Source organism: Dreissena polymorpha, chromosome 1, assembly GCF_020536995.1.
Source record: "Dreissena polymorpha isolate Duluth1 chromosome 1, UMN_Dpol_1.0, whole genome shotgun sequence".
NCBI classification, from domain to species: domain Eukaryota; kingdom Metazoa; phylum Mollusca; class Bivalvia; order Myida; family Dreissenidae; genus Dreissena; species Dreissena polymorpha.
Genome location: NC_068355.1, coordinates 96,686,131 through 96,712,405, shown reverse-complemented (window position 1 = coordinate 96,712,405; position 26,275 = coordinate 96,686,131). Strand labels below are relative to the sequence as shown.

The following is a 26,275-nucleotide window of genomic DNA, read 5'->3' as shown; positions in this document are numbered from 1 at the left end:
GTCAGGGTTCCTTATGCACACACCATATTGTCTTGTGTGGCAGGGTCGCTATGCAGACACCATATTGTCTTGTGAGGCAGGGTCGCTATGCAGACACCATATTGTCTTGTGAGTCAGGGTCGCTATGCAGACACCATATTGTCTTGTGAGGCAGGGTCGCTATGCAGACACCATATTGCCTTGTGAGTCAGGGTCGCTATGCAGACACCATATTGTCTTGTGAGTCAGGGTCGCTATGCAGACACCATATTGTCTTGTGAGTCAGGGTCGCTAGGCAGAAACCATATTGTCTTGTGAGTCAGGGTTGCTATACAGACACTATATTGTCTTGTGGGTCAGGGTTGCTATGCACACACCATATTGTCTTGTGAGTCAGGGTTGCTATGCAGACACCATATTGTCTTGTGGGTCAGGGTTGCGTTGCAGACACCTTATTGTCTTGTGGGTCAGGGTCACTCTGCAGATTCCATATTGTCTTGTCAGTCAGGGTCACTATGCAGACACCATATTGTCTTGTGAGTCAGGGTCGCTATGCAGACACCATATTGTCTTGAGTCAAGGTCGCTATGCAGACATCATATTGTCTTGTGGGTCAGGGTCACTATGCAGAAACTATATTGTCTTATTGTCTTGTGATTCAAGGTCACTATACAGACACCATATTGTCTTATGTGGCAGGATCGCTAGGTAGACACCATTGTTTATGTATCAGGATTGCTTAGCAGACACCATATTGTCTTGTAAGTCAGGGTTGCTATGCAGACATAATATTGTCTTGTGGGTCATGGTCGCTATGCAGACACCATATTGTCTTGTGAGTCAGGTTCACTATGCAAACACCATATTGTCTTATTGTCTTGTGATTCAAGGTCACTATACAGACACCATATTGTCTAGTGGGACATGATTGCTATGCAGACATCATTATACTTACATGAGAAAGTTTGGTCTCTGTTTAATATGAGCATTTACAAATTTGAATAACACAAGCAAACTTCTTGCTTAAAATAAATCATTTGCAACAAGAGATGTGTTTGTCAGACACACAATGCCCTTTACTAGGCTGCTTTTATTATTTTTTACCTTTGACCTTGAAGGATGACCTTGACCTTTCACGACTCAAAATGTGCAGCTCCATGAGGTACACATGCATGCCAAATATCAAGTTGCTATCTTCAATATTGCAAAAGTATTTATAAAATTTTGGCCACATATATTTGACCTCTGACCTTGAAGGATGACCTTGACTTTCACCACTCAAAATGTGCAGCTCCATGAGGTACACATGCATGCCAAATATCAAGTTGCTATCTTCAATATTGCAAGAGTTATGGCCAATGTTAAAGTTTTCGGACGCAAGCACAGCCTGACACACAGATAGACAGACAGACTGACAGACAGTTCAGTTGCTATATGCCACCCTACCAGGGGCATAAAAATGAGAGAAGCATGTCAATAGGAGGTCACTTAACTTACCACTTCATAGTCAGAGAGGCAGGCATTGTAAACATACACAGTCTAGCTTGACAATGGTAGATACTTACAAATTCATAGTCAGTAAGACTGATTAGACAGTTAGCGTAAAATAAGCACAGACTAGCTTGACAATGGGACATACTGACCACATCAAACTCAGTCAGGTAAATAGACTGGCGCAGTGAATCTGTGAAGATCAGCATGATGACAGGATGGACAAGGTACACCAGGTAGGTGAGTCGACTGAGCGGAATGAACAGAGACCAGGACAGCAGTTTGTTTACAAAACCTGCCATAGAAACAGTTAAAGTCTCATTCAATCAACAATATATGTGTGGTGCGTTATAATTTGTAAATTAGTAGCTTTGTGTTTTTTGTAAAAGGCAAGATGTACAGAAATTAAATAAGCAAATGGCGAATGAGTGGTTACTCACTCATGAGCTCATGGAAATGGTTTCCTGACTGAATAGGCCTGTTTATTATTGATGTACAAGTATGCCTATTGTTATAAACAGATTTAAGCACATTAAAGACATATGAAGACAAAATCATGCTTTACATTACTACAAATGATGAAACTGGTCCGTATATTTATGTTAATTTTGTTTTAATGGCTAAAAGTTTCCCCTCCAGTCATGTTCATGTTCCATCATGATTCAACTGTATCTTATGCAGCGCTATAATAATGGCCGTGACATTTAGACTTACTGTGATAATAAACCCACCTCCATTTCCTGTACAGCAGGCGTATATGACCCAGGCAACTCCCAGGGCCCACACAGTGGAGTGGACAGAGTTGTACAGGGCCACCTCATGTTTGGAGGGCATGTGCCTGCCACTGATAGTGGTAAAGTTACCGTAGAGCACTGACAGACAGCATATTGCAGCAAGCAACCATCCAAGTAAAACTGCAACCTGCAACAGACACAACAGACTCAAGCAATAAATAATTTACAAAACAAGACATGTGTTTGTCAGAAACACAATGCCCCCTACTGCGCCGCTTTTATTTTTTGTTTGACCTTGAAGGATGACCTTGACCTTTCACCACTCAAAATGTGCAGTTCCATGAGATACACATGCATGTCAAATATCAAGTTGCTGTCTTCAATATTAAAAAAAAATTCTGTTCAATGTTAAAGTTTTCAGACGGACGGACGGACTGACTGACAGACAGTTCAAATGCTATATTCCACCCTACCTGGGGCATAAAAACAACAACAGTAAAGAGACAAACAAATGATTACATAGATAATGATGATGCAATAGACATGTAAATGATGTACATGTGTAGGTGATGTAAACTGATGCACCAGACCTGCATATGTTATAACAGGCATGCAAATATTAATCAGACATTCAAATAATGTTATAGTAATATACCAATGCACCAGACTTGCAAAAGAATAACAGCCAGTATAACTGGAAAAATCAACTTGTGCATGATGTAACAGACATTCACTGATCGCTCAATGTCGATAAAAGGGACTTTTCATTTTTAAAAGTAAAATTTAAATAAAATACTGTAAATAAAAACCAACTTCTTATTTCCGAACTTTTAATGAAACATATTGAAACATTGAATATTGAACGATAACAAAACTAATATGGATGCACTATGTGTGCTTTCAATAAAACATGACACTCACTACTAAATCATATATAATATTCTATGTAAGATACGTTATATATTTTACCGTTTCATAATTTAATAACACAGTTGAAGGCTATCTGAAGATATCATATTTACAGGGGTCTCGCGAGTGGGCGAAGTGGGCGATTTCTTCGCCCAATTATGGGCAATTAATCTTAACTTCGCACATGAATTTCATGAAGGCGATGTGACTTCTCCTCCTTTTAATGATTTACTTTGTGCCAGACATTGACCGATTAAAATCAATTTGATGTGGAGAATTGGACACAGGAGGATTCTCAGCCATAAATTGCCCCATTTACAGGTCATGCAAAGTTGAACATTCAAAAGAACAGTCTGGAGCTATTACACTTCTTGAAATTGTTAATAGATGATGCCTTGATTAATTGCCTTGTGCTGGCTACCAATAACTATGCTTCAGCAATGTTAAATGGCCCATTAAAAATACTAAGGAAAGAGGTAACCTATCACTGGCAATAAATATGGGGCTCATTTACAGGTCAGATTTGGAATCTCTGCTGCAAAACGAGATATTTTATGAATTTTAAATTTAAAACAAATATTTGTAACAAAATATGAATTTGATTTAATTCAAAACAAATATTTTGTAACAAAATATGAATTTGATTTATTAAATGTTGAATTGCTTAAAATTAACAAGGAAGTAAAAGGATTCTGAACATTACTGGCTTGTTACAATTGAAGTTTATTTGATACACCTGTTCAGGAAAAAAACACCATTATAATCAACAATCAATTAGAAATAAGAAAAATGTCGGTTTTATACCCTTAACATGTCTTATTGTATAAAACAAGTGAAGAGTTGATTATACGCTGAGCAGAAACCACTTATCCGTTAAATTGCCGCAAAATATATGTAATACTAAGATCTATGACGCAAATGTACCATTTCTCTCAAAGATGTTACCAATTCTCCCTATTTTGGCTTTAGGGAGAAGTGACTTCCCCCTAAATTTTGAGCCTAGCTAGATCCCTGATATTTATTTGAGTTAAGGAAAGACATATAATAGTAACTGTGGTAGATTTGTCGGTATGATAATGCTTTTTAAGAAATAATTTACCACAAACTTTCTTATAAAGATATAAATATAAAACGAGAACAAAATGTTCCTCTGTCATATAAGGTGTATTTAAAAGGAATACATATTCTTTCTTATCATCTATTGGATTACAGAGGTATACTAGTATTTGGTTTACAGAGAAGCAGTTTGCAGTATCTGTAAGCATACAAATCTTAATATTTTTTGTGATAGGAAATCTACTATTGTTTAACGTGTCTTACTTGAGCCTATGGTTTATTTAAAAATGAAATATTTAGTACAACGTACATGTAAAATACAACTGACTTGCCTAAGTATAATATAAAGATTACTTTAAACGTTCATAAAGTCGAAACAAGACCATTAACCAAAATAACTGCAAAAACTCAAACAATTAACGTATCTTACAAGTAACCCCGATGGTTATTAAACTATGATCCTTCTGCAAGATTCTTGCTAGTTTAAGATGAAAAGATTGTTAAGTATACATAATGGAATTGGATGTGTATATGCTTATGTCAAAACCTGTCCAGTAAACTTAATTGAACCAAACGTTCGCATTGTATACTACTCTAAATGTTAACTTATCTTACATGATCATAAAGAACAACTTCTTGTGAACTCTATAGTTCAATACATGTATCATTGTTGACCATGAATTAGTCAATGTCAAAGTAGTTGTAGTCTTTGTCTTGAAGCTTGAATTGTCTCTTTGTCTTACCACAGGCGACAGGTTCTTCAAAAACTCAGATGAACTGCTCCAAATCGACCCATATTACATCAGGTTTGGTTGGCCATTTAAACAATAGACCCTTTACCCGTAGTTTCCACCATGAACGATACTTTAGCATCTTCCTCGTGCTCATCAACTTCTAGTACTTTACCCGGATGTACTTTCTCATCATACTCTACTAAACATAACTGTCCACTTTCGGCATTTCACTTAGTGCATATTTCACTCTCTAGAACTTTATCAGCCATATCGTCATATTTCATTTTCTTACTCAGGGTAACTGATTTTTCCTGGAAAATCTCAACTTCGGGTGCTGCCCTTTTGCTTCTTTCTGTAAGACTCTCACTGTTCACTTCAGCATCCTGTTCATTTGCAATACTACTTCCAATGCTTATGCTCCCCTGTCCACATAGTTCTCCTGCGAGACAAACATCGCAGTAACATGAAACGTTTCTTGTATACAGCTTTCCTTCTTTTGGAAACACAGCATGCAGTTTCAACGTACCGGGCACAGGCTTCGGGTTTCTTTCACTCAGTTCTTTTGATGCTGACTCAAAATCTTCTGCAGAGTAGTACACATACTCTATGCTTTTCTTCTGACTTGTTGCCCATCTGTAGAACTCCGACGCATCTTGAATAATTAACTTTCCTTGTTTACATGCTTCTCCTGCTTGACGTTTTGCAATACCCCCTATGCCGTCGCACGGCCCCTTCCCATGCCCTGACTCAAAGTAATTTCATCGAGCATTCACTCCAAACAACTGTGCGTGACACAGGACAACATCGAATATATACTTATTTCGATACTACGAAGAGGGGCTGTCAGTCCAGTAATGTTTCATCTTCAAATCAGGAAATAGTGCCTTCAACTCGAGTACTAGTTTCTTCAGTATTGTGTAAACAGCAGTAGAGTTGTGGTTTGTGACTTCTTATACATATATGTAGCTTTTGTGTTCTACCTCTTCTCCATTCCTGTGAATCACAACCACTGGATGCAATGTCACTGCTGTGCTGTTCCAGTATGCGCTCTGGATTTCGTCAGGATTACTACAAGTGAAGTTTTCAGCAAAGTCCATATGGACAACGACTTCATTTTCAGGAAGATGTTCTTTCACCTGTCTGATGGCACTGTATTGTGACTTTACCCAATCTACATGCTGCAGGAATTCATCGTATGTGTTGTCATATATGATTCAAACTTGTCTTTAGTCATTGCCACTTTCACTACTTTCATTTTCTTTTTACCCTCTCCATCTTCGTGTTCCTTGATATAAGCTTTGTAAGAAGAATGTTATCTAGTCTAAGTCGACAAAAAAAAGACTTTGATATCTTCAGATGGGGGTTTTCAGACTTGAATTTATCATATAAGTTTGACATATAATCGTTAAGTACACGTGTCTGCTTTTTGCTACCATTCACCTTTTTGAAATCCTTCTTGCCTGGCATTTGAACACTCACATCATCTCACTCTAGGAAATCAACATGTTTTTTCAGTTTGTCCTTATCATTTTCCTTCCTTTTTGTAGGCTTCATTGTAACATGTTTTGTAGTGGCTTTTTTGAGGACTTTTCGAGATATTCCAGTCGCCTTGCTCAAGGTCCCGATGCATTTGTATTTCTTAATGATTTTACCACTGACTATATTTGCAAGTACACTGTGTGATTTCTGTCCTTTGTTCAATCTGGTAGCTTCTCATTCTTCTTCATTCATTGCATTAGCCATTTCAAGCTTTTTCTTTATCTTCTTTGGTACTTTAGCAGGACTTATTCCAGCTTTCTTCAACTCTACTTTGGTCTTTGATCTAGGTGTACCGCAATTCTTATCTGGACTTTCATTAATATTTGTCTTGGTTATAGGTGTAGTTTTTCTTTCTCAATCTTTCATTCTCTCGGGTGACCTTCTGTAGTTCTAATTTCAAACTTTTAATATTGTATGCTGCAGCTCTCAGTGCTTTTGATCTTTTCACAGGATTGGGGCGTTGCTTTTCAAAATTCATTTTAATCACAAGTGGTTGCTGCTTAGAACTTTCAGTCGTAATGTTTGATGAACTGGATAGTGTACCTGATTGTTCTGGCATATCTTCATTTACCATTCTCGTAGATGCTTCTGGTTGAATAACAGGGTTATCTGATTGTTCACATTGCGCATTGATGACTCTCTTCTTTGCCCGGCATTGTCTAACATATTCCCTGTTTCATTTCTCATTGTCTCTTGTTTCCGCTTACTAATAGCATCTATTGAAATTCTATACAATTTAGCTCTCTTTCGTTCTTTTTCGAGGTATGACGGATCATTTTTCTTCTTTCTCTCTCTATATTCCTTCTGATATTGAGCTGCAGTCTTGCCCATTGTGAAGTTCTGAAAATATGTAAAATACGTTAATCAAATGATAAGATACGTTAACTATAACATCAATAAATCCTAGGCCTAATACTAATTCAAACGATATATGCTTACATTTTTATGTAATTTTGGTCCTGTTAGAAGCAATTAAACACACATATACTAACAGACATACTCCTATTTTTTAGCAGTGTGTACTAGAAAAAGCATATGATGTGTAATATACGTTAAATTTATGTAAAATACGTTAAGCCAGTTGTTTACATTTTATGCAATTGACAACACATATTTTCACCAATTTTACCTTTAATGATAATGTTTAAGTTATAACATAATACAAACACCATAAATGATCATAAAAATTGTTACTTACCTTAGTTGCAGCACATTTAATCCATCAGTATTCCAAAATCAAAATTTAAATCAGCCAACCAACTTAACTGTCATGGTTGTACACAAGCACATGCTTCCCCCGGATCTATACTACGTCAGTAATGCGCGTGCGCGGTTTTAGAGAACCAATATTGGATTTTACCACAAAGGAAACTCATTTACAAGAAAGTGTATTAACATATCTTACTTTAACGTTTCTTACCTATATTTTTAGTTTTTAATACCATCATAAGGCATGTGGTCAGAATAACACCACATGTGCTGTTTATTGTCATTTTAAAACAGATGAGTCAGAAACATGGACTTGGGATAGTATAGCTGTGCTCATATCGTTTATTTAGCCACTAATATGTTAACGTATGTTACACAAACTGTACGCAACAATAAAAAATTCGGAATTCATCAATGTCTGCTGTTTTCATTCTCAAATAAAGAGTCATATTACTACTATGAACATCTTATATGACATCTGCCATAGTCATAAGCACATAATTCCCACTATATGTACATGCTTTCATACCAAATATGTGTTAACAAAAACCTTTAACATATCTTACCGCAGTTTCTGGGACAATCATCAAATATGTCATGTGAACTCATTATCGTGATTCCAGTGTCAAAGTACATATTTTAACATGTTCCAGTTATGTTTTTTCCAGTTAACATACATAAACCCAATCTAAATGACCAATTAATTACATGTTAGGCTCCCTAATTTGTATCACCAACATCTGGGACATTAGAAATATTACATTTTAGAGGTATTTGTCACCAAAAATCAACAAAAAATCTGATATTTATTCGATAAAAAGTGTTATGTTTGGGTAGATATCACCTTGGTCTGCCACAAACAGCTTCAAACCTTTGCACATTTAGAATACTTTGAAATCTATAGGCATGGGACAGTGAAAATACGAACAATGCCCCTTTTATTGACATTGGGCGTGATACAAAAGACCTGAAAAAGATGTAACATACACAATTTTAAACTATACCAGTAAAAGTACAGAAATGCATTGAAAACTAGGCTTGTTAATGATGTAACAGACATTAACTAGAACTAGACAAGAACACGATAGAAAAGACATTCACCCAAAAAACTAGATTTGCAGATGATAATACTAAGGATGCAAGAGGTTAGCCGGTTAACCTACCAAAACAACAAGTTAACCGGTTACATTTTCAGGAAAAGGTTTACCTGAAAAAAGATTTGATTATGCTTTTTTCATGGAACAATTCGTCTGATTTTAGGTTTTGCGTGCAAAATACTGCCAACTTGCGCTGGCAACTAGTTAGAACAACATGCAGCATGTTGACATGATAATAAATAACCTCTCAACAAACAAAGTAACACGCAATAACTCAGTACCTTAGTGGTTACAAACATGGGTTACGATTTTTTTTCTTTTACTCGCAAAAATTTGACTAGGGAACTGCGGGGAGAGGGTGCTATTAGATAAGAAGTAATTATCACATGTATCTAACTCGCAATAAAAATCAGTTGAGACATTGGACAGTTATTTTGATGTGTTGTTAACCACTACCCAACAAAGATTGCTCGCAAAAATAAAGTGTTTATACATAATTTTTTTCAAGAATTGCATTCGTATTTAAAAACTTTTCTAGTTAACTACGTATTTGTTTTATTAGAAATAAATACTATTATTACTAATTTACGTCATTTTTGATGTCACCACTACCGTCTGAGGCAAGTTTTATTTAAGAAAGCAATTTATTAAACTCATTTATTTAATTACCATCTATCAAAAAGTTATTTTTACAAATACAATCATTAAATTTTGTATTTGTGAAATAAAGTTGCGCGCAACGGTACGTTAACAAACATGCGCGAGAATTGTCAACCCGATGGCAACTCGTTGACATGGTGGTGTGAAAATTAACAACTTTTCCCCACAATTAAGCATGTTGACCAGGAAGCTTTTGTCCTCGCCATTGACTTCCGTGTCATGGGAGCGCGTGTTCCAAAAAAACAAGTTGTCTTGATACCAAGGCTCACAACCGCATCAGCCACAACCTAATGAACAAAGTCATTTTCTTGACCAATGAACACTGTTGTTCAGCATGTTCTGCATGTATGTTTGCTGATTTGTTTGAACTGTGAGAATGTGTTGCACTAGTTTTACAATTATTTACAAAACAGTTTTATATGAAGTTAATTTTAGTAAAAAAATAAAACAGAATGAACAAAGAAACACAACATTTTTATTAAGAAACTGTTATCAAAGCAAGCAATCTTAAATTACTTTCGTTTCTATTGAGTAAATGAAGAGCGAAATGACATGTTTACTACTAAATATTTTTCAGTTAACCTGACAGGCACGAATTTATAAACAAGAGGGCCATTATGGCCCTGAATCGCTCACCTGACTAATCAAATACAATCCCAACCCAGATTTCATCCAGATAAACATTCTGACCAAATTTCATAAAGATTAGATGAAAACTGTGACCTCTATTGCCTACACAAGGTTTTTCTATTATTTGACCTAGTGACCTAGTTTTTGACCCCAGGTGACCCAAATGCAATCCCAACCCAGATTTCATCAAGATAAACATTCTGATCAAATTTTATAAAGATTGGATGTAAACTGTGACCTCTATTGTCTATACAACGTTTTTCTATTATTTGACCTAGTGACCTAGTTTTTGACCCCAGATAACCCAAATACAATCCCAACCCAGATTTCATCAAGATAAACATTCTGACCAAATTTCATAAAGATTGGATGAAAACTGTGACCTCTATTGTCTATACAAGGTTTTTCTATTATTTGACCTAGTGACCTAGTTTTTGACCTAGTTACCAAGTTTTTGACCCCAGATGACCCAAATACAATCCCAACCCAGATTTATCAAGATAAACAGTCTGTCCAAATTTAATAAAGATAGGATGAAAACTGTGACCTCTACTGTCTACACAAACAAATTGTTGACGATTTTTCTATTATTTGACCTAGTGACCTAGTTTTTGACCTCAGATGACCCAAATACAATCCCAACCCAGATTTCATCAAGATAAACATTCTGACCAAATTTCATAAAGATTGGATGAAAACTGCGACCTCTATTGTCTACACAAGGTTTTTCTATTATTTGACCTATTATGTGACCTAGTGACCTAGTTTTTGACCCCAGATGACCAAAATACAATCCCACCCCAGATTTCACCAAGATAAACATTCTGACCGAATTTCATAAAGATTGGATGAAAACTGTGCCCTCTACTGTCTACACAAAAAAATTGTTGACAATTGCACACAAGCACACACAACGGATGCCGGACATCACACGTTCACATAAGCTCACCATGTCACTTCGTGACAGGTGAGCTTAAAAAGAGTATGATAAATGATGTAAGGCATGTACTGATACAACATACACATACAAATAAACTTTACCTGCAAATGATGTAACAGACACATACTAATAAACTTTACCTGCAAATTATGTAACAGACATGTACTAATACACTAAAAGTTGCAAATGATCTTACAGACATGTACTACGATACCCCTAATTACTCTAAATTTTAGGACACTTACAAATATTTGTTTTCTTGTGTCCAAAAATTTAGATACTAAAAACATTTTAAAATTACAGGTGTCCGAAAATTTTGACAAAAAAATTAAGGTGTCCGAGAATTATAATTATATTGAAATAAAAGCAATAATTCAATGTACAATAACTGAATGTTTTATGACCTTAATCCAGTTGTGAAACTCCAAGCTCAATATGTCACAAAGATAAGCGAAAACAGGGTGAAAGTCTGCAAAAAAGCGCTGTTAAATATACTTTCAAAAAAAATAGAGACATTAAGGATGGATGAAAACCCATATCTCCTAATATAAAGAGTCACAAAGCTAATTATTTTTGCTGAAAAAGAGGGTGTCCGAAAACTTAGAGTGTCTGAAAAGTTAGAGTAATTCGTGTAATACACTAGACCTGCAAATGATGTATCAGATATATACTAATACACTAGACCTGTAAATAATGAAACAGGCACGTACTAATACACTAGACCTCCAAATGATGTAACAGACAAGTACTGATACACCAGACCTGCAAAATGATGTAACAGACATGTACTAACACACTAGACCTTGAAAAGATGTAAAAGACATGCACTTATAGAATAAAACTGCAAATGATGTAACAGACATGTACTGAAACACTAGAAATTCAAATGATGTAACAGACATGTACTAATACGCTAGACCTACAAATGATGTAACAGACAATTTCTAATACACTAAAACTGCAAATGATGTAACAGACATATACTAATACACTAAAATTTAAAATGATGTAACAAACATGTACTAATACACTAGACCTGCAAATGATGTAACAGACATGTACTAATTCACTAAAACAACACATGATGTAACAGACATGTATTTATACACTAGAGTTTAAAATGATATAACAGACATGTACTAATACACTAGACCTCCAAATGATGTAACATACATGTACTGATACAATAGACCTGCAAATGATGAAACAGACATGTACTGATACACAAGACCTGCAAATGATATAAAAGACACGTACTAATACACTAGGCCTACCAATGATGTAACAGACATGTCCTGATACACAAGATCTGCCAATGATGTAACAGCCATGTACTTAAACACTTATACACTAGACCTGCAAATGATGTAACAGACATGTACTGATACACTAGACATGCAAATGATGTAACAGACATGTACCAATACACTAGACCTGTAAATTATTTAAAAGACATGTACTGATACACTAGACCTGCAAATTATCTATCAGTGATATACTGATACCCAAGACCTGTAAACACTGTATTATGTGAAATTGGAATAAGACATCAAACTGGGAATGGATATCCTTTTGGTGATTTCTTAAACAAAACTAATCATTTCAAGATCTGAATTTATTTTTGTAATATTTTATCTATACTTCAAGCTTAATAAGCAAGTTTCCATGACTTTTTCATGAACCGTGATTGTATTTTTATCATTTTAACTGTATTTTAAAACTGTGTTCATGCGGGGCATGGACACAGTTTTATTTTATGAGGATTACAAAAATCCAGTTTTGTAATAAAATCAATTTTAATGAAGCCATTATATATGCAAGTATCTATTTTGATTATAATTTGTCAAACTAAAATATGGGCTGTCAGTTGTAGTGGCAGCCATTGTGTGAATACGTTTTTTGTCACTGTGACCTTGAACTTTGACCTAGTAACCTGAAAATCAATAGGGGTCATCTGCGAGTCATGATCAATGTACCTATGAAGTTTCATGATCCTAGGCGTAAGCTTGCTTGAGTTATCATCCGGAAACCATTTTACTGTGTCAAGTCACCGTGATCTTGACCTTTGACCTAGTGACCTGAAAATCAATACGGGGTCATCTGCGAGTCATGATCAATGTACCAATGAAGTTTCATGATCCTAGGCATAAGCGTTCTTGAGTTATCATCTGGAAACCATTTTACTGGTTCGAGTCACCGTGACCTTGACCTTTGACCTAGTGACCTGAAAATCAATAGGGGTCATCTGCGAATCATGATCAATGTACCTATGAAGTTTCATGATCCTAGGCGTAAGCATTCTTGAGTTATCATCCGGAAACCATTTTTCTATGTTGAGTCACTGTGACCTTGACCTTTGACCTAGTGACCTGAAAATCTATAGGGGTCATCTGCGAGTCATGATCAACATACCTATCAAGTTTCATGATCCTAGGTGTAAGCATTCTTGAGCTATCTGGAAACCATTTTACTGGTTCTAGTCACCATGACCTTGTCCTTTGATCTAGTGACCTGAAAATCAATAGGGGTCATCTGCGAGTCATGATCAATGTTCCTATGAAGTTTCATGATCCTAGGCGTAAGCGTTCTTGAGTTATCATCCGGAAACCATTCGGTAGACGGAGGGACCGACATGTGCAAAACAATATACCCCCTCTTCTTCGAAGGGGGGCATAATAAATACAACATGTAAAACTGCATATTATGCACAGTTGAAAAATACAATTTATTTCCAAGTTGATGTCTTATTCCGACTTCACATAATACAGTTTTAGTAAATGATTTAACAGACATGTACTGATATGTTAAGATTGGCAAGACCAGCCAATTATGTAACAGACATGTACCAATACACTAGACATGCAAATGATGTAACAGAAAAGTACTTATACACTTGATCTGCAAATGATGTAACAGACACGTACTAATATGCTAGAACTTCAAATGATGTAACAGACATGTTCTGATACGCAAGACCTGCAAATGATGTAACAGACATGTACCAATACACTAAACCTGTAAATGATGTAATAGACATGTAATGATAAGCTAGAGCTGTTTAAGATGTAACAGGCAGGTACTGATACACTAGACCTGCAAATGATGTAACAAACAAGTAATAATACACTAGACCTGCAAATTATGTAACAGACTTGTTCTGATATGCACAAACAGTAAATGATGTAACCTACATGTACCAATTCACAAAACCTGTCAATGATGTAACAGACACGTAATGATACACTAGACCTGCAAATGATGTAACAGACCTGTTCTGATATGCACAACCAGTTAATGATGAAACATACATGTACCAATTCACAAAACCAGTCAATGATATAACAGACAAGTACTGATACACTAGACCTGCAAATGATGTAACAGACTTGTGCTAATACACTAGACCTCCAAATGATGTAACAGACGTGTACTCATTTGCAAGACCTGCAAATTATGGAACAGACAAGTACCTATACACTAGACATGAAAATGATGTAACAGAAAAGTACTTATACACTAGATCTGCAAATGATGTAACAGACATGTACTAATACACTAGACCTGGTAGAACTTCAAATGATGTAACAGACACGTACTGATACACTTGACCTGCAAATTATGTAATAGACATTTATTAATACACTAGAACTACTTATGATGAAACAGCCATGTACAAAGACACTAGAACTGCCAATGATATAACCAACATGTTCTGATACACTAAACCTGCACATAACGTAAGCGACATGTACTGATACACTAGACCTCCATAAAATGAAGTAACACATATGTACTGATACTCTAGACCCGCAAATGGTGTAACAGACATGTACTGATACACGAGACCAGCATTAAATGATGCAACAGACATTTACTGATGATCTAGACCTGCAAATGATGTAACAGAAATGTAATAATACACTAGACCTGCCAATGATGTGAAATACATGTTCTGATACAATTGACCTTCAAACAGACATTTATTGATACACTAGACCTGCATATGATGTAACAGACATGAAGTAATACAATAGGCTTTTTAATGATGCAATATACATGTACTGATACAAAATACTTCAAAATGATGTAACATATATTTACTGATACACAAAACCTGCAAATGATGTTATGAACATGCATTGATACAAAAGTTTTTCAAAAGTCTTAAGAATTTATAAACCATACATATTATACCTTTAACATTTACTTACTGTTGCTATGATACTATATGGTAATTGATTTTTATTTCAGTCACTTTTGTTGTTGTTTAATTCAATAATAATTTGTGTACATTAAAGTATACAGAGGACATGATAATAACTTATTATATGATTATCATGATGTTGGCACTCACCAATTTCATGTGCTTCTTTCCATTAGTCTTGTACAGCCAATACCCCAGCAACATGCCAATCACATATGGTCCAATACGGGTGTACGGTTTGATGTAGTAGTCATCAAAATAGTCACTAATACCATTATTCCCGTTGTCAGATGAATTCTGAGTATTTGCACTACTGCAATCGTTAGAGAAAAAACACTGATAAATAAAATTGAGAAGGCTAGAATTCTTTATAACTTGGCAAAAAAACACAGAAAAGCAATTCATTACATTAAAAACAATAGCTGTCTCCATAGGATGACATATGCCCTGAATAAACAGTTTGATAGAAGTTATTGAAATGCACTAAGTGACCCTGTGACCTAGTTTTTGATGAGGCATGACCCATATTCGAAATTGACCTAGATATTGTCTAGATACAACTTCTGACCAAGTTTGGTAAAGATCGGATGAAAACTATTTGAATTAGAGAGCAGACACGAAAAGTGGTTATTGAAATGCACTAAGTGACCCTGTGACCTAGTTTTTGACCTGGCATGACCCATATTTGAACATGACCTAGATATTGTCTAAGTACAACTCCTGACCAAATTTGGTAAAGATCGGATGAAAACTATTTGAATTAGAGAGCGGACACGAAAAGTGTGACAGACTGACGGACAGTGCGAAAACTATTTACCCCCTTTTCTTCAAAAGGGGGCATATAAATATTGAACTTAATTATTTACAATATGTATAAGTTATTTTGGTCTTTAGGTTTTTTGTCCATTTACAAATATATATGAACATTTGACAATTATAATAAATAGTTATGTCTAAAGGGAACGTGAACTGTTATTTTAATTGTAAAATATTTTATGGTAATGAATATAAAATATGTTCACAGAAACAACATGATTTAAGAAGGTTATGAGGGTATGCTATATACATATCTTTGGATATGCCAAAACATTTTTGTGATGATTGGAGAAGTTAAAGATATGCAAACATTAAATAATTGTTCAATGATTCATTAATATGCATTAAAAAGTAATGACTATATCAAGTAAGGTTATGAAATACCATTTGGTTCAAAAGTAGCCATACCTACAGGTACCAAAACATGGATGAAATTCAGCTACTTGATTTGCTCGAAATGTAGCTCATTATTCAAGGTAAAGTTAAATAATAAGATCAATGAAGACTTACGGAAGATTGATGCCCTCAATGAGACCCATGGGCAGATTTTCGATGGTAGAGATGGCCCCAGTAGACACCAAGCAGATGGTCAGGAATGCCAGACAAGACATCAGACCATATACACCTGAGCTGTAACAGGACAGAGTTTACCAAGAGTAATCTAGCTTGTCTGATGTGGTGTGGTAAATAGGCAGTTATGCTTCATTGAGTCATTATTTATGACCTTGAATTCATGTACACCTCCAGACCCTGGCTTATTAATTGCAAGCAAAACCCACTGCGATTCCTGAGTAGTGTACACCAATCAAATTATATGTGACTGCGCAGGAATAAGAGGTAACAGTCAAATGACCATCACAAAAAGTAATTTTATTATTAGCAGTCAGCTGAGCCACACTCTTGCTCCAAGGAGGTCCCTGATCTGATCTTCACTCGAAATGTTCTCAAGATCTTTTTTAAGACACCTGGTTCTTCCCAGGATATGGACTTTAGAATGTCTCTATTCTCAATGTAACTGAGCTACATGAATATCAGTCTGTATAAACTAAATGAGACACACTAATAAATGAAAAATTATTCTTACATGTATAGAGGTATGAGCATGAGAGGGCTGACCATGTAGAACTGCATGTCATTGGCCAGGTACCAGCTCCATAAGACACACTGGTAGAAGTAAACATGACCAGTATATCAACATAACTATGTTTAATTGGCAACATTATTGTATGAGTGAGATACAGCATTGTAGAATGAGTGAGATACCGCATTGTTGTTTGAGTGAGATACAGCATTGTTGCATTAGTGAGATACAGCATTGTTGTATGAGTGAGATACAGCATTGATGTATGAGAGAGATACAGCATTGTTGTATGAGTAAGATACAGCATTGTTGTATGAGCTAGATACAGCATTGTTGTATGAGTGAGATACGGCATTGTTGTTTGAGTGAGATACTGAATTGTTGTATGATTGAGATACAGCGTTGTTGTATTAGTGAGATACAGTATTGTTGTATGATTGAGATACAGCATTGTTGTATGATTGAGATACAGCATTGTTGTATGAGTGAGATACTGCATTGTTGTATGAGTGAGATACTGCATTGTTGTATGATTGAGATACAGCATTAATGTATGATTGAGATACAGCATTGTTGAATGAGTGAGATACAGCATTGTTGTATGAGTGAGATAATGCATTTTTGTATGAGTTAGATACTGCATTGTTGTAGGAGTGATATACAGCATTATTGTATGGGTGAGATACAGCATTGTTGTATGAGTGAGATACAGCATTGTTGTATGAGTGAAGAACAGCATTGTTGTATGAGTGAGATACAGCATTGTTGTATGAGTGAGATACAGCATTGTTGTATAAGTGAGATACGGCATTGTTGTATGAGTAGGATACATCATTGTTGTATGAGTGAGATACAGCAATGTTGTATGAGTGAGATACAGCACTGGTGGATGAGTGAAGAACAGCATTGTTGTATGAGTGAGATACAGCATTTTTGTTGTTGTATGAGTGAGATACAGCATTGTTGTATGAGTGAAGAACAGCATAGTTGCATGAGTGAGATACAGCATTGTTTTATGAGTAAGATACGGCATTGTTGTATGAGTGAGATACTGCGTTGTTGTATGAGTGAGATACAGCACTGGTGTATGATTGAGATACAGCATTATTGTATGAATGAGATACAGCATTGTTGTATGAGTGAGATACTGCATTGTTGTATGAGTGAGATACAGCATTATTGTTAGAGTGAGATACAGCATTGTTGTATGAGTAAGATACAGCACTGGTGTATGAGTGAGATACTGCATTGCTGTATGAGTGAGATACAGCGTTCTTGTATGAGTGAGATACAGTATTGTTGTATGAGTGAGATACAGCAATGTGTATGGGTGAGATACTGCATTGCTGTATGAGTGAGATAGAGCACTGGTGTGTGAGTGAGATACAGCAATGTTGTGTGAGTGAGATACAGCACTGTTGAATGCGTGAGATACAGCACTTGTCTAGGAGTGAGATACAGCACTGGTGTATGAGTGAGATAAAGCATTGTTGTATGAGTGAGAAACAGCACTGGTGTATGAGTGAGATACAGCATTGTTGTGTGAGTGAGATACAGCAGTGTTGCGTGAGTGAGATACAGAATTGTTGTTTGAGTGAGATACAGCATTGTTGTATGAGTGAGATACTTCATTATTGTATAAGTGAGATACAGCATTGTTGTATGAGTGAAATACAGCACTGGTGCATGAGTGAGATTCTGCATTGTTGTATGAGTGAGATACAGCACTGATGTATGAGTGTGATACAATATTGTTGTATTAGTGAGATACAGCATTGTTGTATGAGTGAGATACAGCATTCATGTATGGGTGACATGCATCATTATTGTATGAGTGAGATACAGCATTCTTGTATGAGTGAGATACAGCATTATTGTATGGGTGAGATACAGCATTGTTGCATGAGTGAGATACATTATTGTTGTATGAGTGAGATACAGCATTGTTGTATGAGTGAGATACAGCATTGTTGTATGATAGAAGAACAGCATTGTTGTATGAGTGAGATACAGCATTGTTGTATGAGTGAGATACAGCATTGTTGTATGAGTGAAGAACAGCATTGTTGCATGAGTGAGATACAGCACTGTTGTATGAGTGAGATGCGGCACTGTTGTATGAGTGAGATACAGCACTGTTGTATGAGTGAGATACTGCATTGTTGTATGAGTGAGATACAGCACTGGTGTATGATTGAGATACAGACTTATTGTATGAGTGAGATACAGCATTGTTGTATGAGTGAGATACTGCATTGCTGTATGAGTGAGATACAGCATTATTGTAAGAGTGAGATACAGCATTGTTGTATGAGTGAGATACAGCACTGGTGAATTAGTGAGATACTGCATTGCTGTATGAGTGAGATACAGCATTCTTGTATGAGTGAGATACAGCATTGTTGTATAATTGAGATTCAGTATTGTTGTATGAGTGAGATACAGCACGGTGTATGAGTGAGATACAGCACTGTTGTATGAGTGAGATAGAGCACTGGTGTGTGAGTGAGATACAGCATTGTTGTGTGAGTGAGATACAGCATAGTTGTGTGAGTGAGATACAGCATTGTTGTATGAGTGAGATACAGCACTGGTGTAGGAGTGAGATACAGCATTGTTGAATGAGTGAGATACAGCAATGGTCTAGGAGTGAGATACAGCACTGGTGTATGAGTGAGATAAAGCATTGTTGTATGAGTGAGATACAGCACTGGTGTATGAGTGAGATACAGCATTGTTGTGTGAGTGAGATACAGCATTGTTGTGTGAGTGAGATACAGCATTGTTGTTTGAGTGAGATACAGCATTGTTGTATGAGTGAGATACTGCATTATTGTATGAGTGAAATACAGCATTGTTGTATGAGTGAGATACAGCACTGGTGCATGAGTGAGATTCTGCATTGTTGTATGAGTGAGATACAGCACTGGTGTATGATTGTGATACAACATTGTTGTATTTGTGAGATACAGCATTGTTGTATGAGTGAGATACAGCATTCATGTATGGGTGACATACATCATTATTGTATGAGTGAGATACAGCATTCTTGTATGAGCTAGATACAGCATTATTATATGGGTGAGATACAGCATTGTTGCATGAGTGAGATACATTATTGTTGTATGAGTGAGATACAGCATCCTTGTACAAGTGACATACAGCATTGTTGTATGAGTGAAGAACAGCATTGTTGTATGAGTGAGATACAGCATTGTTGTATGAGTGAGATACAGCATTGTTGTATGAGTGAAGAACAGCATTGTTGCATGAGTGAGATACAACATTGTTGTATGAGTGAGATACGGCACTGTTGTATGAGTGAGATACAGCACTGTTGTATGAGTGAGATACTGCATTGTTGTATGAGTGAGATACAGCACTGGTGTATGATTGAGATACAGCATTATTGTATGAGTGAGATACAGCATTGTTGTATGAGTGAGAAACTGCATTATTGTATGAGTGATATACAGCATTATTGTAAGAGTGAGATACAGCATTGTTGTATGAGTGAGATACAGCACTGGTGTATGAGTGAGATACTGCATTGATGTATGAGTGAGATACAGCATTCTTGTATGAGTGAGATACTGCATTGTTGTATAATTGAGATACAGTATTGTTGTATGAGTGAGATACAGCACGGTGTATGGGTGAGATACTGCATTGTTGTATGAGTGTGATACAGCACTGGTGTATGAGTGAGATACAGCACTGGTGTATGAGTGAGATACAGCACTGGTGTATGGGTGAGAAACAGCACTGGTGTATGAGTGAGATACAGCATTGTTGTATGAGTGAGATACAGCACTGGTGTATGAGTTAGATACAGCACTGGTGTATGAGTGAGATACAGCATTGTTGTATGAGTGAGATACTGCATTGTTGTATGAGTGAGATACAGCATTGTTGTATGAGTGAGATACAGCATTGTTGTATGAGTGAGATACAGCATTCTTGTATGAGTGAGATACAGCACTGGTGTATGAGTGAGATACAGCATTTTCCATGGAATATTCCATGGAATGGATTCATCAGCAGTCATCATTATTGTAAGTGGGAATTACAAAAAATGTATCGCTGGATTAAATGCAACAGTTGTGATAACAGTGAATTATACTTCATATTAATGCTTTTTGGACATTCTAGATGAAACAAAATTTAATCTGTCCTATATTTGTTTATAATTAACTAATATCACACTTACAGTTTTTTCAGGCTTGAAGAAGTTGTTAATGTAGAGCAGATTCATCCACCAGCCTTGACATTCTTTGTACTCTGACCCCCCTTGGGGCCAAAAGGGACCGTTGCCATAGTACCGTGTCAGTGACACATACAGGAATATGAAGAGACCATAGGCTGGGGTCAACCTGGAATGTTGTCAGAGGATATGCAAGTACAATTAGGTGTCCAGTAAAAAGCTGTAATATTGCCAAATTTGACCTTCAAATTCTTAAAAGTAACATTTGTTGTACTGATTCCAATACAGAATGCATTATTTCCATGTTTTCAGGCAACCTACAATAGGCATATTTCTTTTTGTGTGCTGTTTAATTTGAATCCTTAAAAAGGTGACTCCCGATATATAGCCTCAAGTCGCAGGGATCAGCGAGGAAATTTTCCAGTCATTAAAAGTGTGAATTAACTACAAATTTTTGCAACAAACAAACTGATCAACAAAATAACATGCTTTGTTTTAATTCTACAAGAGTTCCGCGGTCGGAGATGACCGCATTGAAGCCGGATTTTTGATTTAAATGACAGGAAAGTACCTTTCGTGTTTTTGTCAATGCAATACTTAAATGCATTCCTATAGTAGTCACTGGGGAGTCAATGCATTCCTATGCATTCCTCGACCTTCAAATGAATGACCTTGAAATGACCAGTGGTCATCTAAGTGTGCTTGCAAACCTTTACGTCAAGTTTGAGATTCTAGGTCCAAGCATACCAAAGTTACAACAATTTTAACATTTTAACATTTAAGTTCACAGTGACCTTGACCTTCAAATGAATGACATTGAAATGAATGACCTTGAAATGACCAGTGGTCATCTAAGTGTGCTTGCAAACCTTTACGTCAAGTTTGAGATTCTAGGTCCAAGCATACCAAAGTTATAACAATTTTAACATTTTAACATTTAAGGTCACAGTGACCTTGACCTTCAAATGAATGACATTGAAATGACCAGTGGTCATCTTCTAGTACTGGCCAATCTTTATTTCAAGTTTGAAGACTCTAGGTACAAGCATACCAAAGTTATAACATGAAATAAGAACTTTAACATTTTTACATTCAAGGTCACAGTGACCTTGACCTTCAAATGAATGACCTTGAAATGTCCAGTGGTTACTTACTAGTTCTGGCCAACCTTCATGTCAAGTTTCAAGACTCTAGGTCCAAGCATACCAAAGTTATAACAACTTTAACATTTTTACATTCAAGGTCACAGTGACCTTGACCTTCAAATGAATGACCTTGAAATGTCCAGTGGTTACTTACTAGTTCTGGCCAACCTTCATGTCAAGTTTCAAGACTCTAGGTCCAAGCATACCAAAGTTAAAACAACTTTAACATTTTTATATTGAAGGTCACAGTGACCTTCACCTTCAAATGAATGACCTTGAAATGACCAGTGGTCATCTGTTAATCCTGGCCAACCTTCATGTCAAGTTTGAAGACTCTAGGTCCAAGCATACCAAAGTTATACCATGAAATAAGAACTTTAACATTTTTACATTCAAGGTCACAGTGACCTTGACCTTCAAATGAATGACCTTGAAATGACCAGTGGTTACTAACTAGTTATCGCCAACCTTCATGTCAAGTTTCAAGACTCTAGGTCCAAGCATACCAAAGTTATAACAACTTTAACATTTTTTATATTGAAGGTCACAGTGACTTTGACCTTCAAATGAATGACCTTGAAATGACCAGTGGTCATCTGTTAATCCTGGCCAACCTTCATGTCAAGTTTGAAGACTCTAGGTCCAAGCATACCAAAGTTATACCATGAAATAAGAACTTTAACATTTTCGAGCACGCCGCCACCCCGCCCGCCCGCCCGCCCCCCCGCCCGCCCGACAACATCAATCTATAAGCCGAGATTTTTTCGAAAAAAATCCGGCTAAAAACTTGAGTGTATTAATTGAGTTAATTAAATGCATACAGCTTACCTCCAGAATCTGTGGAAGTAGAACATTGCCCAGTTGAGATTCCTTACCCCACCCACTCTGTTGAGCTGCTTCAGTCCAAGATAGGAGACCAACAAACCACTGAAACAATGGTAACCAAACATGCTTATGAGTACAATAATCCAATGAAACATGGTAACACAGCATACTAGTTAGTACAATAACCCACTGAAACATGGTAACCAAGCAAACTAGTGGGTGCAACAACCCACTCAAACATGGTAACCAAGCATACCAGTGGGTTAACAACCCACTAAAACATGGTAACCAAGCATACTAGTGAGTTAAACAACCCACTGAACATGGTAACCAAGCATACTAGTGAGTGTTACAACCCACTGAAACATGGTAACCTAGCTACTAGTGATTGTAACAACCCACTATATCATGGTAACGAAGCATACTAGTTAGTGTAACAAACCACTCAAACATGGTAACTTAGCATACCAGTGAGTGTAACAATCCAGTGAAACATGGTAACCAAGCAAACTAGTAAGTAAACAAGAGGGCCATGATGGCCCTGTATCGCTCCACTGCTGAAAAAAGGCTATTCAAATATTCTCTGCATGTGCAAATACTTAAATATAGGCCCTATTTAAGCACATGTACACTTTTGTGACCCCCTGGGCTTGGTCAAATTTAACCCCAGGGGCATAATTTGAGCAAACTTTGTAGAGGACTACTATATCTCACTACATGTTCATACAAAATATGGTAGCCCTAGGTCCTAGAGTTAAGGACAAGAAAATTTTAAAAGTTTTCACAAAATAAGCAAGATATAAGGGTATATAATGTTCAAATTTGTGACTCGCCGGTCAAATTTGACCCAAAGGGCATAATTTGAACAAACTTGGTAGAGAACTATTAGATGTTACTGCATACCAAATTTGGTAGCCATAGTCTGAATGGTTTTCAACAAGAAGATTTTTAAAGATTTCACAAAATAGGCGCTTTATAAGCGTTTATTCAATTTTGTGACCCCCCAGGGCAGGGTCAAAGTTGACCCCAGAGGCATTATTTGAACAAATTTTGTAGAGATTTATTAGATGTCACTACATACCAAATTTGGTAGCCCTAGGCCCAATGGTTATGGACAAGATTTTTTTTTAAGTTTTCACAAAAAAGGCCCCATATAAGCGTATGTTCAGTTTTGTGACCCACCATGCAGGGTCAAATTTGACCCCAGGGGCATTATTTGAACAAACTGGATAGAGAACTGTAAGATGTCACTACACACCAAATTTGGTAGCCCTATGCCTTATGGTTAAGGACAAGATAATTTTTTAAGTTTTCACAAAAAAGGCACTATATAAGCATATAATCGATTTTGTGGCCCCCAGGGCAGGGTCAAATTTGACTCCTGGGGCATAATTTGAAAAATCTAAGTGGAGGACTATACAATGTCACTACAAACCAAATTGTGTAGCCCTAGGCCTAATGGTTATGGACGAGATTTTTTTTTAAGTTTTCACAAAATAGGCAATATATAAGCATAATTATGTTCAATTTTGTGACCTCCGGGGCAGGGTCAAATTTGACCTCAGGGATAAAATTTGAACAAATTTGGTAGAGGACTATAAGATGTCACTACATACCAAATTTGATAGCCCTAGGCTGGATGGTTATGGACAGAAAGATTTTTGAAGTTTTAACAAAATAGGCCTTATATAAGCATATGTTCAATTTTGTGATCCCCCAGGGCAGGGTAAAATTTGACCCCAGGGGCATAATTTGAACAAACTTGGTAGAGAACTATAAGATTTCACTACATATCAAATTTGGTAGCCCTAGGCCCAATGTTTATGGACAAGAAGATTTTTAAAGTTTTCACAAAAAAGGCCTTATATAAGCGTATGTTAAATTTTGTGACCCTCGGGGCAGGGTTAAATTTGACCCCAGGGGCATAATTTGAACAAACTTGGTAGAGAACTATAAGATGTCACTACATACCAAATATTGGTAGCCCTAGACCCAATGGTTATGGACAAGAAGATTTTGAAAGTTTTCACAAAATAAGCCTTTTATAATGTATATTCAATTTTGTGACCCCCCCGAGCAGTTTCAAATTTGACCCCAGGGGCATAATTTGAACAAACTAAGAAGAGAACTATTACATGTCACTACATACCAAATTTGGTAGCCCTATGCCATACGGTTATGGACAAGAAGATTTTTGAAAGTTTTCCCACAATAGGCCTTATATAAGCATATGTTCAATTTTGTGACCCCCGGGCCAGGGTCAAACTTGACCCCAGGGGTATAATTTGAACAAACTTGGTAGAGAACTTTAAGATGTCACTACATACCAAATTTGGTAGCCCTACCCCCAATGTTTATGGACAAGAAGATTTTAAAGTAAAAAAAAAAGACCTTTATAAGCATATATTCAAATTTGTGACCCCCATGGCAGTTTCAAATTTGACCAAAGGGGCATAATTTGAACAAACTAAGAAGAAAACTATTGCATGTCACTACATACCAAATTTGGTAGCTCTATGCCATACAGTTATGGACAAGAATATTTTTAAAGTTTTCACAAAATAGGCCTTATAAAAGCATATGTTCAATTTTGTGACCCTCGGGGCAGGGTCAAATTTGACCCAAGGGGCATAATTTGAAAAAACTTGGTAGAGGACTACAAGATGTCACTACATACCAAATTTGGTAGCCGTAGGCCCAATGGTTATGGACAGAAAGATTTGAAAAGTTTTCACAAATAGACCCTATTTAAGCATGTGTTCAATTTTGTGACCCCGGGGCAGGGTCAAATTTGTCCCCAGGGGCATAATTTGAAGAAATTTGGTAGAGGACTATAAGATGTCTCTACATACTAAATTTATTAGCCCTAGGCCCAATGGTTATGGACGAGTAGATTTTGAAAGTTTTCACAAAATAGCCCTTATATAACCATATGTTCAATTTTGTGACCCCCGGGTCAGGGTCAAATTTGACCCCAGGGGCATAATTTGAAGAAATTTGGTAGAGGACTATTAGATGTCTC

General features: G+C 36.4%; 1 protein-coding gene across 1 annotated transcript in view; it reads right to left on the bottom strand.

Annotated features, from left to right (window-relative positions):
- Positions 1-26,275, bottom strand: part of LOC127841552 (nose resistant to fluoxetine protein 6-like) — a 79,637-nt gene that overhangs the window by 3,842 nt on the left and 49,520 nt on the right. The window contains exons 9-15 of the mRNA XM_052370453.1: positions 23,257-23,355; positions 21,290-21,452; positions 17,083-17,162; positions 16,509-16,628; positions 15,333-15,495; positions 2,202-2,391; positions 1,623-1,765 (exon numbers count right to left, since the gene is read on the bottom strand). Coding sequence (XP_052226413.1) covers positions 1,623-1,765; positions 2,202-2,391; positions 15,333-15,495; positions 16,509-16,628; positions 17,083-17,162; positions 21,290-21,452; positions 23,257-23,355 — 958 coding nt within the window. The remainder of the gene's footprint in view (positions 1-1,622; positions 1,766-2,201; positions 2,392-15,332; positions 15,496-16,508; positions 16,629-17,082; positions 17,163-21,289; positions 21,453-23,256; positions 23,356-26,275) is intronic.